General features: G+C 24.8%; 3 protein-coding genes across 6 annotated transcripts; all 3 read left to right on the forward strand.

Annotated features, from left to right (window-relative positions):
- Positions 1 to 2,051: 2,051 nt before the first annotated feature.
- Positions 2,052 to 7,017, forward strand: LOC127286686 (asparagine synthetase [glutamine-hydrolyzing]). The gene is made up of 10 exons (XM_051313203.1): positions 2,052 to 2,201; positions 2,909 to 3,059; positions 3,148 to 3,273; positions 4,670 to 4,906; positions 4,998 to 5,172; positions 5,478 to 5,707; positions 5,787 to 5,914; positions 5,990 to 6,279; positions 6,355 to 6,589; positions 6,679 to 7,017. The coding sequence occupies exons 2-10, from the start codon at positions 2,934 to 2,936 to the stop codon at positions 6,821 to 6,823; spliced, it is 1,692 nt and encodes a 563-aa protein (XP_051169160.1). The 5' UTR covers positions 2,052 to 2,201; positions 2,909 to 2,933; the 3' UTR covers positions 6,824 to 7,017.
- Positions 7,018 to 10,963: 3,946 nt separating this feature from the next.
- On the forward strand, positions 10,964 to 12,086 carry LOC127286706 (uncharacterized). Its single transcript, XM_051313244.1, has 2 exons — positions 10,964 to 11,112; positions 11,390 to 12,086. Exons 1-2 carry the CDS (start codon positions 11,103 to 11,105, stop codon positions 11,701 to 11,703), a joined length of 324 nt encoding a protein of 107 aa, XP_051169201.1. The 5' UTR covers positions 10,964 to 11,102; the 3' UTR covers positions 11,704 to 12,086.
- Positions 12,087 to 14,164: 2,078 nt separating this feature from the next.
- Positions 14,165 to 16,666, forward strand: LOC127286690 (transcription factor SPT20 homolog). Of its 4 annotated transcripts, none has more exons than XM_051313215.1 (3): positions 14,165 to 14,330; positions 14,816 to 15,363; positions 15,475 to 16,666. In XM_051313215.1, the coding sequence occupies exons 1-3, from the start codon at positions 14,321 to 14,323 to the stop codon at positions 16,381 to 16,383; spliced, it is 1,467 nt and encodes a 488-aa protein (XP_051169172.1). In that variant the 5' UTR covers positions 14,165 to 14,320; the 3' UTR covers positions 16,384 to 16,666. The 4 variants fall into 4 exon arrangements, with proteins under 4 accessions (XP_051169172.1, XP_051169174.1, XP_051169173.1 ...); XM_051313217.1 differs by having other exon boundaries at positions 15,586 to 16,666; XM_051313216.1 differs by having other exon boundaries at positions 14,816 to 15,304; positions 15,416 to 16,666.
- Positions 16,667 to 19,608: the final 2,942 nt, after the last annotated feature.

Consider the following 19,608-nt stretch of genomic DNA (forward strand, 5'->3'; position numbering starts at 1 on the left):
AAAAAACACGTGAAATCAGAAAAGGCCAACTTCAAGTTAGGACAGAAGGACAGACCAAGCATTTTATTATTATATAATTATCCCTGGCGGATTCGATTTGCGTAATGTCTACTTAACTAAGTGGACTTTAGGTAGACATTAGGTAAACATGTAAAAAACGTATAAAAAAGCTATTAATCGACTTATTATGATAAAAAAAAGTTGATAAAAGGGTAAATGAATGTTTATAGAGTAAATTCGTACAAAAATTGTAATTAATAAAGCATTAAATAATTAATAATGAATGGAAATGTGCGCGAGGTACCTGATCAGTTCAGCTGTACAATTATTTTCGTGCTATTTTCATGAAAAGAATATAAATTAACTGCAAAAACAATTGATATTTATAAAAAAGTGTAAAATTGATTTAATTTTATTGTTTGCAATACGAATTATTAAATAATAATTAAGTTTTTATCAAATGTGAATAGTGTTGTGAAAACCTGTGAAAACTAATGAGTTACTACATTACCGATCGCATATGATAATAAAAAGTTCTCGATGAGTGTAACAAAAAAGCTGCAATCATGTCCGTAATTTTGGACGAGAAACAATTATGAAATCAATAATTATTTGTATAACTTTATTCTGCATTTTAAAATTCACTTTTTATTTTCTTTCAAAGCAAAAGCTTGGAAGAAAACATGCTCGCACTGTATTGTAAAAACTGGTGGCGCCATCTCTCATATGCGATCGGTAATGTAGTAACTCATTAGTTTTCACAGGTTTTCACAACACTATTCACATTTGATAAAAACTTAATTATTATTTAATAATTCGTATTGCAAACAATAAAATTAAATCAATTTTACACTTTTTTATAAATATCAATTGTTTTTGCCGTTAATTTATATTCTTTTCATGAAAATAGCACGAAAATAATTGTACAGCTGAACTGATCAGGTACCTCGCGCACATTTCCATTCATTATTAATTATTTAATGCTTTATTAATTACAATTTTTGTACGAATTTACTCTGTAAATATTCATTTACCCTTTTATCAACTTTTTTTTATCATAATAAGTCGATTAATAGCTTTTTTATACGTTTTTTTACATGTTTACCTAATGTCTACCTAAAGTCCACTTAGTTAAGTAGACATTACGCAAATCGAATCCGCCAGGGATGCTAAATCATAAAAAATTTAAACTTCCATCATATAATTTCTATGATTTTTCATTCGCTATACCTATTATTTTTTTGTCCTTTTTTTCCACGTTTCTGTACAATCAATATTTGACAAATTTTAATTTTCTTAAAAAGTGAAATTTCTAAAAAAAATTAAAAAAAAAAACTTTTAGGTAAATCTTAAGCTTTTACATGAGAGAGAAAAGGACAAAAGATATTTCTATCCTTTTCTCTCTCATGTAAAAGCTTAAGATTTACGATTAGAGATTTCATTCTGCTTAGGCCTAATAAAAGAAGTTCCGAATTAAGATTATATGTGACTGTTAGGTCTGTAAGGTTAATTTGTCCGTAACTTTTCTCGTAAAATATTGAATGGATTGAGTTGAAATTTTATTCCAAATATAATAAGGAATGGTTGTCAAGTGCGAAAATGTTGATATATTGCTTAAATAATTATTATAAAACTCTTGAAAATAGTTAAAAAATGTGGGGTTAGGAGTGTCGGATTTTCCAAAAAAAAAATTGTATGTCTTTTATTTCGATCACAAGGGGCTAGGAACTTAAAGAGAAATAGGATTTTATATAAAAATGACGCGTGTCTTCTCGTAGGTATGTTTTTCAACTGTCAGGGGTCATTTAATGTAAATCCTCTATAATTATAAATGCCTGGCCGTTGATAATCGAAAAAAATACATACACAGTATAGTCTTGTTACTAAAACGACTGCCAAGAGAAAAAATAAATTATTTGATGTCAATTTATTAAATAAAAATTACTTTTCATTCAAACTACTATTGTAGATTATGTTTTTACCGACTGATTTTAAATTCATATTAGAATACTCCCATATTAAAATTATATAGTGTTGTGTATAAGGTGAGACAAGATAAATTCTAATTCTTCTTTTTTTTATTTTTTATGTTTAGTGAATTTCAAAATTTTTAACTTTCTAACAAAATTTTTAAAACCATTTTTACCATAATTTTTAATAATAAAATAATAGTTTTTATTCTCATTGAAAATATTATAAAGGTATGTTTAAGAAATAAAAGAGGTTATATTTCGCACATTGTTTTTAATGCTGCCACGTGGATTGAGTTTGTGTGTGTATATTTATATTTGCATATACATATATGCTAAAAGAATAAGTTGTGTATTAATTCTGACATAAGAGCAATTATTGCATAGATGTGTGAAAAAACATCAAAACAAAGAATTTTAATCGCTAATTGAGAAATAAATTTTATAACATACGTGGCAAACTGAATTTTATATAGTTCAAATAGTAAAAATACACTAATTTTTTCGAAATTTTTTTTTTTTTTTTTAGTTATTTAATTTTGAACCCTATCTAATATTTATAAAAAAAAAATCGCGACGTATATGAAATTGTACGTTACGTCCGAAATCATCCATATTTGATTCAACAAATTTTTCAAAAATTAATCTTAAAATAGTTTTTTTTATGTGCCAGAGTATTATATGTCAAAAGAAAATTTGTTTCAATTCTACATTTTGAGGAAAATTCAATACGTCGGAAATACGATTTTTTAAAAATAAGTTTTTTGACAAATTATTAATATAATCTTATATTGTAGAAAATAAGATCTGTGTAAGTTTCCTTTAAATTATTAATTGTGTGTTTTTTTTAATAAAATCAAACTTTTCGGCATTTAAAGGATAAAAATTCGTTGTGAAAATAGTGAATTTTCAATCCATGACTTTTTTTTCTGTTAAAGTAAATTATTAAAAAATTCAAAAATCATGTGTGGTATTTGGGCTCTTTTTGGTTTGGAGGGAGATACCCTTGCGTGTGCATGTGAAAATTTTACAAAAATAACTCATCGTGGTCCAGATGCATTTAATATTGAATATGATCAACGCATTAAGGTAAAAAAAAGTCAATTTTTTTTTTTTTTTTAAATTTATTCAAATTCTTTTTTCAATCTACATTAATTCATCAATAATTCTTTTACAGAATGGATATATTGGCTTTCATAGATTATCAATAGTTGATGGCCTTTGTGGAATGCAGCCCATGAAATTATATACTTATCCACAAGTTTTTTTACTATGCAATGGAGAAATATATAATTATAAACAGGTAGGGTCAACCGGGGTAAATCCGAACGCTTTTAGTAAATTTCAACAATAACATAAGTTTTTTCTTTAAAAAAAAAATACTTCCGGTATTCTGGTGCATGAAGTTGTTACTTTACTTCCATAGAACAATTTTATGGGGTAGCAAAAATTTTTGATAAATTACAATCGCAGGAAACTTAGCGTTCGTATTTACCTCGATACTTTGCAACTTTCCTAAAATACCGGGGTAAATACGAACGCCACTGTATTTCAGAAAAATCTTAGGGAAAATAAATTTAAAGTATTGCAATTGTTAAACTTATATAAAAACTCAAAAAAAATACGATAATAAACCTATTATGTAATAATGCATCATATATAAATACAAAAATCAAACAGGTTAAAAATTAAAATGCATTACACAATTAAAACCTTCAATAACTTTATCAAATCATAACGGATTTTTGCAAAACTTGCTACAGAAAGTATTTTGGAGTGATTGAATGTAAATACAAAAATAAAAGTGAAATTTTTTAAATTCAAAATGGCGGACTTTCCTAAAACTTATTTTTAAAAATGATCAAATTTGCTAACCCTGAAACCCCCCGAGTAACAATTTTCGAGCGAATCCAATGAATTTTTTAATTCTCGTCCGCCATTTTGAATTTTGAAAAACTGACTTCAAATTGGTAATTAGCGACCCCAAAAACCGTAGAATACCAAATTTTATTAAGATCCTGAAAAACTTTTTTCAACAAACCATTTGGCAAAAAAATTGAAACACTCCTTCGAGAGAACAGAGATTAAGTTTCTGCTTATTAATTACTAACGAGGATACGTATAGAAAGAAAAACTTTTTTCTATGTACTTTTATAATGTTACAATAATAGTGTAATGAAATAAAAACAATTTTGTGTGGCTCTGATGTAAAAAAAAATGATTGAAAATACCGTTCGGATTTACCCCGGTTTTCCAATTTTCCTGGGTAAATACGAACGGTCTGATATTATTGATAAAATTTTACAGAAGGCAAAAATGAAAAATAGTTTCTGTTCTAGTATTCATAACAAACAATTATAAATAATAAAATGAATTTTTAGCTTCTTTTTCTTGAAATACGAGACAAAATACTGAAAGAGTGTCATCTTTGATTTTCAATCTTTTTTGCAATACTCGTTATTTTTGTTTATGCTGTTGCTAATTAACAAACGAAAAATGGGATAATACTTAGAATCTCTTGAAGAGGATCTGAGGTAAAAATTCTCATATCGAACTTATTTTTAAAAATTTTAATTAAGCTGAAATAATTAGCGTTCGGATTTACCCCCCGTTCGGATTTACCCCGGCTGACCCTATAACGATTGAATTATAATAATATTAATTCGTGAAATTGTTAATTTTCTAAAATTTCATTTTAGCTGGAAAAAGAAAATGATTATAAAAATAAAACAAACTGCGATGTGGAAGTGATTATACATCTTTATGTAAATGATGGTGCTGAAAATGTTGCTCGTTCATTAGATGGGGTATTTGCTTTTTGTTTAGTAGACATTAAAAAGAAGAGAATTTTAATTGCCAGAGATCCATACGGTGTAAGACCGTTATTTATATTGAAGGATGGAAAAGGACGTTTGGGTATATGTTCCGAGTCAAAGGTACATTTTTTTTTTTACAAATTTGTTTTTTTTAATACTCACTGAAAATTGTAAGTTTCAATTCAATATATAAAAAAAAATATATTAATAGGGTTTAGTTGGAATAACTGAAAAATTCCCAAGCGATTGGGTACTGAAACCATTTTCACCTGGTTTTTATGAAGAATATGAATTATCTGAAGAAGGTACAACAAAGCTTTTGAGACGTGTACAATTTCATAAACCAGGAGATAAGCCTTCATTTTCAACATTTATTCCATGGAATGGTATGAGGAAATAATTTTTTTTTTTTTTTAAATTAATTATAAATTAATTTTTTGTTAATAATTTTTGTTAGAATAAGAAAATAAATATTTGTTGTAAATTGTACATCTACATTGCCAATTTATCAAGTAGATTATACTTATCAAATCTCATACTTGAGTGAGTAAAAGGTTAAATTTGATACTAATTTTTCCAACATGTAAAGAATGATAGTAACAAAATTTTATTTCTTTTTAATTTATTTCATTTATTTAAATCAAATTTGTAATATATTTTTTGAATCTTAATTTTTTTTTTTTATTCACAGATCTAGATTCCAATGATATTTCTGGAAATATCAGAAAATTATTAACAGGAGCTGTGCAAAAGCGTTTAATGTCTGAAAGAAGAATTGGTTGCTTTTTATCAGGAGGATTAGATTCAAGTTTAATTGCAGCTCTATTTGCATCTGAAGCTAAAAAATTAAATTTACCCTATAAATTACAAAGTTTTGCCATTGGAATGGGTGATAGTCCCGATATTAGAGCTGCTAAACAAGTAAAATGAAAATTACTATTAAAACTTTTAAATAAATTAGATAATTGGAAATTAACATATTTTATTCATAATTTTAAAGGTTGCTGAATTAATTGGCACCGAGCATCATGAAATAATTTTCACTGAAGAAGATGTTGAAGAAGTATTGGATAAAGTTATTTATCAAATTGAAACATTCGATATTACAACAATTCGCGCTTCTATTGGGTATATATTTTTTTTGTCGTTTTATATTAAAAAATTCGTAAATAAATAATTTGCAAATTGTACTTAATATTTCAGAATGTATTTATTATCGAGATATGTGAAAACACAGACAGACTCAACTGTGATTTTTAGCGGTGAAGGTGCTGATGAATTGGCTCAAGGTTATATTTATTTTAAAAAAGCACCAAATGCAGAAGAGGCTCACAATGAATCAATTCGTTTATTGAAAGATATTTATTTGTATGACGGCCTAAGAGCCGATAGAACAACAAGTGCTTTCAGTCTAGAACTTCGTGTACCATTTTTAGATCTTCAATTTACCAATTATTATCTATCATTAAATTCATCTACCAGACAACCGCAAGGTAATATCTAACTAACTTATATATTCGTCATAAAAATTCATATTATTGATTAAAAAAAAATATATTTATCTTTAGACGGTATTGAAAAACATTTACTTCGATCTGCATTTATGGAATCAAATTTACTACCAAACAATATTTTATGGCGGCACAAGGAAGCATTTAGTGATGGTGTTACTTCAACTAAAAAATCTTTATTTCAAATTATTCAAAGCATTGTTGATAAGCATGTAAATGATAATGAATTACTGGAAGCTAAAAATTTATATCCCCATTGTACACCAAATACAAAAGAGGCTCTTTATTACAGGTAATTATAAAGAAACGATAATTCTAATCATTGATAAGTAAAAATAATAAAATATATTAAAAAATTTATAAAAATTAACAAAATTACAGAAAAATATTTGAAAAGCATTTTCCTAATCATGGAGAGAGTTTTACACCATACTTTTGGATGCCTAAATGGATTGAAGGTATTTCAGATCCATCAGCACGTTTTATTAGCTATTATGCAGCTGAAGAAAATAAAAATGAAAAATAATCATTATTTTCCAAAATGGAAACAAAAAATATAAATTGAAATTTTATTTATTATTAAAGGTTCAATTAAAAAACAAAAATTTTATTTTAAAATTAAAATTTCTAATACATTTCTTTTATATTATATTTATGTTAAATGGAATTATATTTTAAAATTGTGTTTTTAAAAATAAATTATTACTTTTACATAATTGAGTTAAATTATCTTCAAATAATTAAATAAGTATTTAAATAAGTCCAATTGCAAATTGTACTTTAAATGTTCATAATAAAAAATGAATTGAACAAAATAATTTCTAATTTTTGGAAATCAAATTATTTGAGTTGCTCTTTCATTTCCAAAAACTAGAAATTATTTTGTTCAATTCATTGTTTATTATGAACATTCAAAAGTACAATTTGCTATTGTACCATAAGGTTCCTTTCACCGCGTCAGGATATTAGATTTTTTAAAAATTTGATCGCAACGACTTTTATTCGAAAGTCAATGGAATGGCTAAAGGAATTTCCAATAGGGATTTTGGACGAATTTTATACTTAACAATAATTGAAAAGCTGTTCTTTCGTAATGAAGCTCAAAAAAATTTCAAATATTTTCTTCATTAATTGTTTTTAATATTTCAAATAAATTAACTGTTTTCCATTCATTTAGAATTTGACATAAAGTTTTACAAAAATTTTTATGACTCGACCAATCTTGTTTTTGATGTTCTTTATACAGCAATAAGAAATCATTTTGCAAGCACTGCAATCTTTTTAAATTAGGGTCAGTCGGGGTAAATCCGAACGGGGGGTAAATCCGAACGCTAATTATTTCAGCTTAATTAAAATTTTTAAAAATAAGTTCGATATGAGAATTTTTACCTCAGATCCTCTTGAAGAGATTCTAAGTATTATCCCATTTTTCGTTTGTTAATTAGCAACAGGATAAACAAAGATAACAAGTATTGCAAAAAAGATTGAAAATCAAAGATGACACTCTTTCAGTATTTTGTCTCGTATTTGAAGAAAAAGAAGCTAAAAATTCATTTTATTATTTATAATTGTTTGTTATGAATACTAGAACAGAAACTATATTTGATTTTTGCCTTCTGTAAAATTTTATTAATAATATCAGACCGTTCGTATTTACCCAAGAAAATTGGAAAACTGGGGTAAATCCGAACGGTATTTTTAATAATTTTTTTTTACATCAAAGCCACACAAAATTGTTTTTATTTGATTACACTATTATTTTAACATTATAAAAGTACATAGAAAAAAGTTTTTCTTTCTATACGTATCCTCGTTAGCAATTAATAAGCAGAAACTTAATCTCTGTTCTCTCGAAGGAGTGTTTCAATTTTTCTGCCAAATGGTTTGTTGAAAAAAGTTTTTCAGGATCTTAATAAAATTTGGTATTCTACGGTTTTTGGGGTCGCTAATTACCAATTTGAAGTCAGTTTTTCAAAATTCAAAATGGCGGACGAGAATTAAAAAATTCATTGGATTCGCTCGAAAATTGTTACTCGGGGGGTTTCAGGGTTAGCAAATTTGATCATTTTTAAAAATAAGTTTTAGGAAAGTCCGCCATTTTGAATTTAAAAAATTTCACTTTTATTTTTGTATTTACATTCAATCACTCCAAAATACTTTCTGTAGCAAGTTTTGCAAAAATCCGTTATGATTTGATAAAGTTATTGTAGGTTTTAATTGTGTAATGCATGTTAATTTTTAACCTGTTTGATTTTTGTATTTATATATGATGCATTATTACATAATAGGTTTATTATCGTATTTTTTTGAGTTTTTATATAAGTTTAACAATTGCAATACTTTAAATTTATTTTCCCTAAGATTTTTCTGAAATACAGTGGCGTTCGTATTTACCCCCATATTTTAGGAAAGTTGCAAAGTATCGAGGTAAATACGAACGCTAAGTTTCCTGCGATTGTAATTTATCAAAAATTTTTTCTACCCCATAAAATTGTTCTATGGAAGTAAAGTAACAACTTCATGCACCAGAATACCGGAAGTATTTTTTTTTTAAAGAAAAAACTTATGTTATTGTTGAAACTTACTAAAAGCGTTCGGATTTACCCCAGTTGACCCTAATTGCCTTATTTCCATTATTGCCAAAAATACGGCAAATTTGACACATGTTAGGAAAATAAATTATTAAACTTCTAGTATCAAACCGAGCATCCATCAGGCCAGGTCCAAGTGAGGCAGCGCCATCTACATTGAAACTAATATTTTGGAAAATTTTCAACAGCCTTTTCTTGAAAACAAGAAGGTAAAATGCTTTTTCCTTTATGGATAATTGATTATTGACAAGATATACACCAGCTAAAACTTTTTTTGAGTTAAAATAATAAAAAAAATTTCATGTCAATAAATTAAATATGAGCACTTTTTTCACAAAAACTGTAACAGTACTTTCTCAGAAATTACAATCAAAAATGCAATTTCCATTTGGAAAATTAATAAACGCTAAAAAATACACGACCTAAGATTTACCAATCACGAAAATTACAAAAAAAAATTTTATTAAATATTTAACATATTGATACTGCTTTACTGATTGTGACAGCCCTTTGGTAGATTATGTATTTCAGGTGGTTAGCAACAGCGCCAATCTCCTCCTTTCGGCAAAACTGCGAAACGTCTGGTGACATATATAACCTGCCAAACAGCTGTCATAATGAGTAAAATATGTTATGTTAAAATACTTTTTTTTATTATTTTCGTGATTGATAAATCTTAGGTCGTGTATTTTTTAGCGTTTATTAATTTTCCAAATGGAAATTGCATTTTTGATTGTAATTTCTGAGAAAGTACTGTTACAGTTTTTGTGAAAAAAGTGCTCATATTTAATTTATTGACATGAAATTTTTTTTATTATTTTAACTCAAAAAAAGTTTTAGCTGGTGTATATCTTGCCAATAATCAATTATCTATAAAGGAAAAAGCATTTTACCATCTTGTTTTCAAGAAAAGGCTGTTGAAAATTTTCCAAAATTTTAGTTTCAATGTAGATGGCGCTGCCTCACTTGGACCTGGCCTTAAGGCGTTGCTGAAAAAATCGAACAGAGTTTCGAAATTTTTCTTAACCTTTTGTTCGGAAAAAATGAAAACAGATTTTGAAATTTTTCTTAAAAATGATATTATGTATAAAAAATATTTTTGTCGTAATTTTCAAAATCTATATAAAAATTGAACATTATAAATATAACTTTATAAAAATGGAAGAATAATATATACATTAATTTACAATTAACAATAGAATAAATTTCGAAAAAGTAATCTAACCTTGCATGGGTTGGAGTATGCGCGTTAAGATTTTAAAATTAGGTTGTTCAAGTTGGGTGGGGGGAAATCCAAAATGGCGATTAAAGGCACTCTCACACCTTTTTGGCTGCTTGCCTGCCTGCAGGTTACCATGGCAACGCACGAGTGTGAGTGAGACAGAAAATTTGAATATTCAAATTTTTAAATTTTCTGTCGCACTCACTCTCATGCGTTGCCATGGTAACCTGCAGGCAGCTAAAAAGGTGTGAGAGTGCCTTAAGGGGTGCACAAACAAAAATAAGAAATGTACGGGATGAAGTCGAATTTTTTTAATATCTCGCTTTTAAATGAAATTTTGGAACCTAAGTGTATTAGGATTTTAGTTTCTATTTTTAATGACCTATTTAATACGATAATAAAATTTATGGAAAAAAAATAGGTGATTAAAAATAAAAATTAAAATCCTAATACACTTAGGTTCTAAAATTTCATTTAAGCGAGATAAATTTTGTTCTCTTAATTTTTTTTATAGAGAAAAATTTTACATATAATATTAATAGCTAATAATAATAATAATAATTTAACAAAAATTTGTTTAAATAATTGTTAAAATAATAATTTGAGATTTTTTATTCTTAATTTAGGAATAAAAAATTTGTTTTTGTATAAAATGATTTGTTGGGTATATTCTCACTCCCGCAAATTATATTCCTAAGGCCGCACTCACACCTCACCTGCCTGTGCAGGCAGCCAATCAGAGAGTCAGTAGATTTAAATTTGAATTTTCTGTCTCTCTTACTCTTGTACGTTTTCTGCGTGGTGGGAGGCTGCCAGAGATGTGAGTGCGCCCTAATAGGTATTTATTGTTTTTGTGCGATAAAATAAGGGAGAAGAGAGGGATTTACACAGTTTATAAAAGGAAAGTACTTTCTCTAATTTCTCATTCATTTCACTTAGTACATACTTTTCAAAGTTGAGGGTCTCATTTCTTTTTTCTACAAATTCTAAAAATGCGTACAAGTAAGTATTATGTATAACTTTTATCATTTTATAAATATATAATTTTTTATTTATATTATTACATATGTAAATTTTTTTAATTTCAAATTAATTAAAATATTTATACTTCCCCCCCCCCAAAAAAGATAAATGATAAATAATTTTTCATACAATTTTGGTCATGAAAGTGTAAAAAAAATTTTTTTTTAAAAGAAATTCAACATTTTTTAATATACCTATATTTATTTGAAAAAATAATTAAAAATTAATTATATTTTTCCCTCAATTATTGTTTCAGGTTTGGTACTTATCTTAGTGTTGGCACTTGTGCTGAATGCGACAGCAATAAGAAGGAGAAGAACGTCTCAATGCAATAATAAAACATCATGTAAATTATATGCTAAATATGAACTATTAGATGATTGTGAAGAATCTTATGAATGTAGGAAAGTAAAAAGAAGGGTGTATTATTATTTCGATGACATAGGCGATTATTATTGGTATTGTCCACCAGTTACATACGTTCCAACTGTATACTATCCAGTTTATTATGCACCATGTTATCCAACTTGTAGAAGGCAAAATGAAGATGGTTTCATTGATTACTACTAAATTTACAAAAGTGGAAAGAAATTTCTTAATGTCGTAAAAAAATTTTACTAAAATTTGTTGACCCTCCTAATTTGACGACGTTTATCGACTGAAAAATGTATATAAAGTATTTGCGACAATTTATACTATTTCCTTGAAAGAAATATAAAAAAATTCTTTTAGAGACAATATTTTTTTAAATATAAAGTTAAAATTTTTTTTTCTATATTAAAAATAAGTATGTACATAAAATTATTAACAGAAAACTGCCAAACTTGTAAAATAAAATTTGAATATTTTTATATTTTGAATTTGTATTGTCATATCGATTTTTTTTAAACAACTGTATAAATTATTATTATTATTATTATTATTATAAAATTAAATAATTTATAATGCAAAAATTTAAGTTTTTTTTATTTCTATCCTTTATCCGCAATTAGGTAATATAAAATAAATTTTATATTAAATTAATTGATTTTATAAATATTTAATGCTTATATTTCATGTTTAAAATAGTTGAAGAGAATTTAATTGATTTAAACAAAATTTTTTTATTCTAAATAAAATTTTATTTGTAATTGAAAAAGTATTTTTTTAAATTAAACAATTTAAAAATATTTTAAATCATATTATTAAGGACTCGTCCGCCATTTTGAATTTTGAAAAACTGACTTCAAATTGGTAATTAGCGACCCCAAAAACCGTAGAATACCAAATTTTATTAAGATCCTGAAAAACTTTTTTCAACAAACCATTTGGCAAAAAAATTGAAACACTCCTTCGAGAGAACAGAGATTAAGTTTCTGCTTATTAATTACTAACGAGGATACGTATAGAAAGAAAAACTTTTTTCTATGTACTTTTATAATGTTAAAATAATAGTGTAATGAAATAAAAACAATTTTGTGTGGCTCTGATGTAAAAAAAAATTATTGAAAATACCGTTCGGATTTACCCCGGTTTTCTAATTTTCCTGGGTAAATACTGATATTATTAATAAAATTTGACAGAAGGCAAAAATGAAAAATAGTTTCTGTTCTAGTATTCATAACAAACAATTATAAATAATAAAATGAATTTTTAGCTTCTTTTTCTTGAAATACGAGACAAAATACTGAAAGAGTGTCATCTTTGATTTTCAATCTTTTTTGCAATACTCTTTATCTTTGTTTATGCTGTTGCTAATTAACAAACGAAAAATGGGATAATACTTAGAATCTCTCGAAGAGGATCTGAGGTAAAAATTCTCATATCGAACTTATTTTTAAAAATTTTAATTAAGCTGAAATAATTAGCGTTCGGATTTACCCACCGTTCGGATTTACCCCGGCTGACCCTATTTATAATAAGTCTTATTTTTTAATAAAATACATTACACATAAAATATAATATATTTATTTCTTATATTTTATACCTTTTTTTTTATTTTTTTTCTTTTATTTCTTTTATATTTAAATAGAATTTATGATATTATAAAGTAATAATAACTAATTTATTAATTTAATTATTTCTAATGTTGGAACATATTATATTATTAATTATAAATTATTTAAAGAGCCAATGTTTTAGACATATAATTTTATAAATATATAAATATTTATAAACAGAAATAGAAAAAAATAATGAAAACATAAATACCAATTTTTTTTAAAATCATATAATATTACGTAAAATATAATTTTTTAAATTGTTAGGAAAATAAAAAAAAAAATTATATTGAATTTTACAAGAAATTAATTTTTCTTGGGTCGATTTCTTATTATGTATTTTGAATATTCATGGAATATAGAAATTTTGTCCTCAGTCTATTTGAAAGTTTATTTTGATTTTTCCCAAAAACAAAATTAATCTTAGTACCTAAATATTAGAATTAAATTAATTTTAGTATAATTTCGATTTGAAAGATATAAAAACAACGAAAAATAATGTCCAAATTATCAAATAAATTTTTTTTTAATTTTACCTATTTTATGAACTATTTAAATTTTGAACATTAAAAAAAATTATTTATTTTATTTAGTTACGTATAAATAAATTGCTATATTAATGTTCATTCATTCATTATATATTATTGTTTTTATTATTATTATTATTATTATTATTGTTATTATGTAAATTGAAATAAAATTTAAGTTGAAAAACAAAATTTTAGTTAAAAAATTTATAATAAATAAAAAATTAAATTTTTTGTTAATTATATGTATTAACAGAGTTACTAAATAAAATATTTAAATTTAAAAAAAAAATCACAAAATTTAATACTTAATGAACGAATTCGAAGCGAAATTATAAATTATTAATATTATTAAATTGTTAAAGTAAATAAAATGTTTATAAAAAAATTAGGAAAAAGACAAATCTTTTTGTATAATAATCCGCCCCTGATTGGTAAATACTTTAGTTTTATGGTATACTACGCTAGAATGTGAAAAATTGATGACAATATAATGAGGACGATTACGAAGATTTATATGTATAGGTGTTTATTTTTCCCCGGAATTTAATATTGACAATAGTCGAAGTATAGATAGCACCTCTAAACTTTATTTCAAGTTCAGAACTTATTTAATTTTCCAATAGTGCTTGTGGTGTTAGGAGTTTTGAAAATTTGCTTAAGGATTATACATCAATTAAAATGCGATTATGTGAGTAATTTGAATTTAATTTATTCTTTAATAAATAAAAATCATAAAATTAGTCTTATAATTTTTATAATTATTAATTTTATAATTAAAACATTCCTCATTTTAATTCATTTATACTTAATATTGGATATTTTGTAATTATTAATAATTTTTAATGAATAATCATTACAATTTAATTATTAATTATAATTAATTATCGAATTTAAGGAATTGTTAACTTTTATATTTATTTTTCTCCTTTTACACAAAAATTAACTTTAATGAAAATATTATTTCACAAATTAGAAATATTAATTTATCTACAGTTACTGTTTGTAGTAAATGATTTTTTTTTTAAATATTAAACATCAAATCTATTAATTGTTAGAAATTAATATTAGAAGTTTTAAATTAAAATTAAAAATTAAGAATTAAAAATTTTTAAATTACTTGAAATTAAAAATATGTAACTATCAGTAATTGTGTATTTTTTTTATTTGTTTCAGTTGCTAGCCAGCTTTTGCTGCTAAGTCTTGCACTGGTTGTGTCAGGACAATCATTCACATGCTGGTATACATTCTGCAATTATCAAGGTCAACAAACTTATGTTGTCAATCAGCCAAGTCAACCAAATTTTGTCACCAGTCTGCAGCCTAGCTTCAGCCAAGATGCAACCTGGATTACGAGTCAACAATCAAGCCAGAACCAAGTAGAAACCAAACAGGCTAGTACTCAAAACATTGTCACCGATCAGCAGCAGCCCATTTTGAGCCAAGGTGCAACCTGGTTCATGAATCAACCACCAAGCCAAAACCAAAATGCACCAAAACTCGAGGTTAGACAACCATACATCATTTTTACTCAGCAGCCAAGTTTGAGCCAAGGTACAACCTGGTTTACGAGTCAACAACCAAGCCAGAACCAAAATGTACCCCAGTTGAAGGTTAGTCAGCAAAATCCTGTCAGCAATCAGCAACAGCCTAGTTTGAGCCAAGGTTCAGCCTGGTTTGGGAATCAACAATCAAGTCAGAACCAAAATGCACCCGAAGTGGAGGTTAGTGCAGAAAAACCCGTCGTCAATCAGCAGCAGCCTAGTTTGAGCCAAGATTCAGCCTGGTTTGGGAACCAACAATCAAGTCAAAACCAAAATGCACCCGAAGTGGAGGTTAGTCAGCAAAATCCTGTCAGCAATCAACAACAGCCTAGTTTGAGCCAAGGTTCAGCCTTGTTTGGGAACCAACAATCAAGTCAGAATCAAAATGCACCCGAAGTGGAGGTTAGTGCAGAAAAACCCATCGTCAATCAGCAGCAGCCTAGTTTGAGCCAAGATTCAACTTGGTTTATGAGCCAACCAATCCATAATCAAATTGTACCCAAGCTAGAGGCCAATCAACAACACGTTCAGCAACCTAGTTTGAGCCAAAATGGAGTCTGGATTCTAAACCAACCGCAGCCAAGCCAGCCCCAATATACAACCTGGATTTGGAACCAACAACCCATTCAAATCCCTGATGTAAATCAGCAATACTATACATTACTTCAAAACTCTTTAACCAGCCAACAACCCACTCAGGGCCAAGCTGAAACCTTTTTAGTAAAACCAGAAGCAACTCAAGACTATTTCTACCAACAACCCAGTCGTTTTTTGGTTAATTTTGTCAGCTATCCCATTCAAGAGCCCAGTCAGAGCCAGGTTTTCAACTTGCCAAACAAGCACCAGGAAAATTCAGTAAAAATTGTCGATAATAATATTAATGTAAAACCCGGGAAAATTGTGACAATAACTGAAAATAACGATTCTTCAAAAGTGAAAACTGCCGATAATGTGGCAAAACCTATTATTGTAATTAATAAGCAAGAACAAAAACCACTGATTCCAGAGAGTCAAATTCAAAATCAACATTCAGAACAAAGCCATGTTAATGCCGTGAATGAGAAAGTAGAAGCTCAAAGTGAAATTCAACAGACAAGTGAACCAGTAAAAAAGGAAAATGAGGAAAAAACTCCAAGTTTGAGCCAAGATGAACAACACGTTAGCAATAACGTCATGGAAAGTGCTACAAATTCGCAATAATTTGATTTATTCAAAAGACAACATTTTGACGAGGCTTTACGCTGAAAAATTTCTAAATAATTCAAGTGCTACGACAATATTATTTAGTGCAATTTTTTTTTTTTTATATAATTTATTTTAAAAAATATTTAAGACTGTATGAACAACTGGCAATGTAAACAAAGACTGAAATATATATTTTTTTTTTATTTCCAATTTACACTAATATTAACACTTGAATGTAAAACTAATTTTTGTATGCAAAGTTTGAATAAATAAATTATTTAATTTTTACCCGGCACAACTGATGTTAGTTACAGTAATTTCCTCTATCAATAATAATTATTATAAAAATTTAAATATTAGTAAAATAGAAAAAAATTTCTGAAATTGATTTGAAAAATTTAATTTTGAAAAAAATTCCAAGAATTAAATTGTTAAAATAGAAAAAAATTGTGATTTTTATCTAAACTGACAATTTTAATAACAAAAATTAAAAAAAAAAATAATAAAAATTTAATTTAAAAATGTTTTAAATTTAATTTATAAAAAATAAAAATTTTATTGTGATGATAAAATTTAATTAAAATTATTTTTTATTAAAATTTTTTAATGAAATTTCTTAATTGAAAATTAGTTTAAAAAATAGTTGAATTTTTAAAAATATAATAAAAATTTAATTTTTTAAATTTAATTTATAAAAAATAAAAATTTTATTGTGATGATAAAATTTAATTAAAATTATTTTTTATTAAAATTTTTTAATAAAATTTCTTAATTGAAAATTAGTTTAAAAAATAGTTGAATTTTTAAAAAAATATTACAGATTACAGGATATATTATATCAATTTGAAAAAATATTCTTATCTCGACAAAAAATTTATTTAATTATTGCTTACATTATTAAAAATTAATTTAAAATTATTTTAAAATTTATTTAAATTATTATTATTAAAAATTATTCAAAAATTTATTTCCATTATTAAAAATTATTTAAAAATTGATTTAAAATACTAAAAATTATTCAAAAATTTATTTAAATGACTAAAAATTATTTTAAAATTTATTTAAAGTATTATTTTTTAAAAATTAATTAATCATTATTTTTCTTGATTTTATTTAAAAAATTATATGAATCAAAACTGGTTTTTTTTTTAATTTTATTAAACAAAAATAAAAGTTTTCTTTTTAATTTTCATAAACATTAATTTTTGATAAAATAAGAAATTAATTTTTCAAGTAACAATGCATAATTTTAAAAAAAAATCTAAAATTATAAATATTAAAATATTAATTAATTAAGAAAATATTGAATAAAAATTTGAAATATATATTTTTAAAAAATTTTGATTTAAATACTTTCTTTTGCTAATAACAATGAAATTGAAGAGTATTAATAGAAATCGAAACGAAAACAAAAACAATATATCTATTTTTCAATATAATACACAGAAGTTTGATAAAAGTCGTTTAACTGTAATTAAAATTCACGTGTCTGACATTCTTTCTATGAACGAAACATGTTTCAATTAGAGAGAAAAGTAGAATTTCATTATTCATGTAAATTTATTTGTTTTTTTAAATTTTTCAATAATTATTTTTAATTATTATATTTTTCTACAAAATGTAATCAATAAATTTTGTTAAATCATATAAATTAAATTTTATGAAATTTTTGTTTTAGAAAATTAAATTAAAAATAAAATTATTTATAATTTTTTATTTGATAGTTCAATAATTTTATTATTATTATTTTATTATTATTATTTTATTATTATAAAATAATTATAATTACTTTATTTAACAAGTATTTCAATACAAAAATATTTTTCTTGAACCATTTTTTTTTTAAATAAAAATTTTATTTATTTTTCTACCCTTTGAAATTTTATTCAAAAACTTAAAATTATTTAAAATTTATTAAATTCAATAAATTACTATTATTATTAATTAAATAAATTAAGATAAATAATAAATTAAAATATTATATAAAAATTATTGATTTCCATCTTCACAGTACCATCGACGTTCAAGACAAATAGCTGGTTGTTGATTTCCTCTAATGTCATTTATTCCATAACGAATTCGTACTTGACATTCTGTTTCTACTGTTTCTTGATAAATTTCGTCTATTCCCAATAAAGCACAGTGAACTTAAAAATGGAAAGAAATAATAAAAGAAAAATAATTTTTTTCCATTTTATATTTTTTTTTGGCAAAAAAAATTTGCCTTTTTTGAATTATTTATAGAATAAATTTTATCATTTACCTTTTGCCTTTGATTTACTTCGAAATTGAGAATCAACTTGAGTGAAAAAATAAATAAAAAGGCATAGAAACAACAATTTGGTTTTCATTTTTAATTTTTTTTTTCTTACTTCTTTCAAATGAAAACTCTTTTAGAACTATTTTTTAAATTTACAATTCCTTATGTTATATACCAAATTCGTAGAATTAATTTATGATCTGTCAATTAATATGATTTTGAACAATATCAAATATCAAAAAAAAAAGAAAATTCTTCCATGAATATATAGTTTAATTTCTTTATAATGTATTTCAAATTTTAATTATTTTTTTTTTCATTATTTAAAAATGTGACAAAAAGTTGTTAAGCAACAAACAATGTAGCACCTTTAACAAAAGAGAAGATTGAAATTTTCGAATCATTATTTAAATAATAAAAAAAACATTTAATAAGATACAATTTTGATAGCTTTTATTTTTAAAAAATTATCTATTTAATGAATAATAATTAATATATGCACATATAAAGAATAATTTTATCTGATATTCTTTCTTATCACTAATTTAATGTCACGTACACAATAAAATGTTTTTTTTTTTGTAAATTATTAACATTTGGAAAATTTGAATTTCAATCTTCAATCGGTAATTAGAGATTTTTCTTCATCGTTTTAACCAACATGAAGTAATATTATCGACAGTGGATATCGATAATTTTTTATTACCATTGGAGTAATTTCTCCTTATAAATTTCAAGAAAATCATTTTTTTCCATTTATTAAATTAATTAATAATATTAATTTGAAAAAATTTTTATTATGTAAAAATTTTTATAATAAAATTAATAAAAATTTAATCGATATGATAAAGAAGAAGTGAAAAAGTTTCGTGAAAATCATACAGATGTCGGTACAATACTGATTTATGATTAATGCAAAAGATAATAATTAATAAATTAAGAAAATAACTTATATTAATTTAATCAACAATTATTATTAT

The sequence above is a fragment of the Leptopilina boulardi genome, unplaced genomic scaffold (genome assembly GCF_019393585.1).
Source record: "Leptopilina boulardi isolate dan_hultmark-lab unplaced genomic scaffold, ZJU_Lbou_2.1 LbouV2_362, whole genome shotgun sequence".
NCBI classification, from domain to species: Eukaryota; Metazoa; Arthropoda; class Insecta; order Hymenoptera; family Figitidae; genus Leptopilina; species Leptopilina boulardi.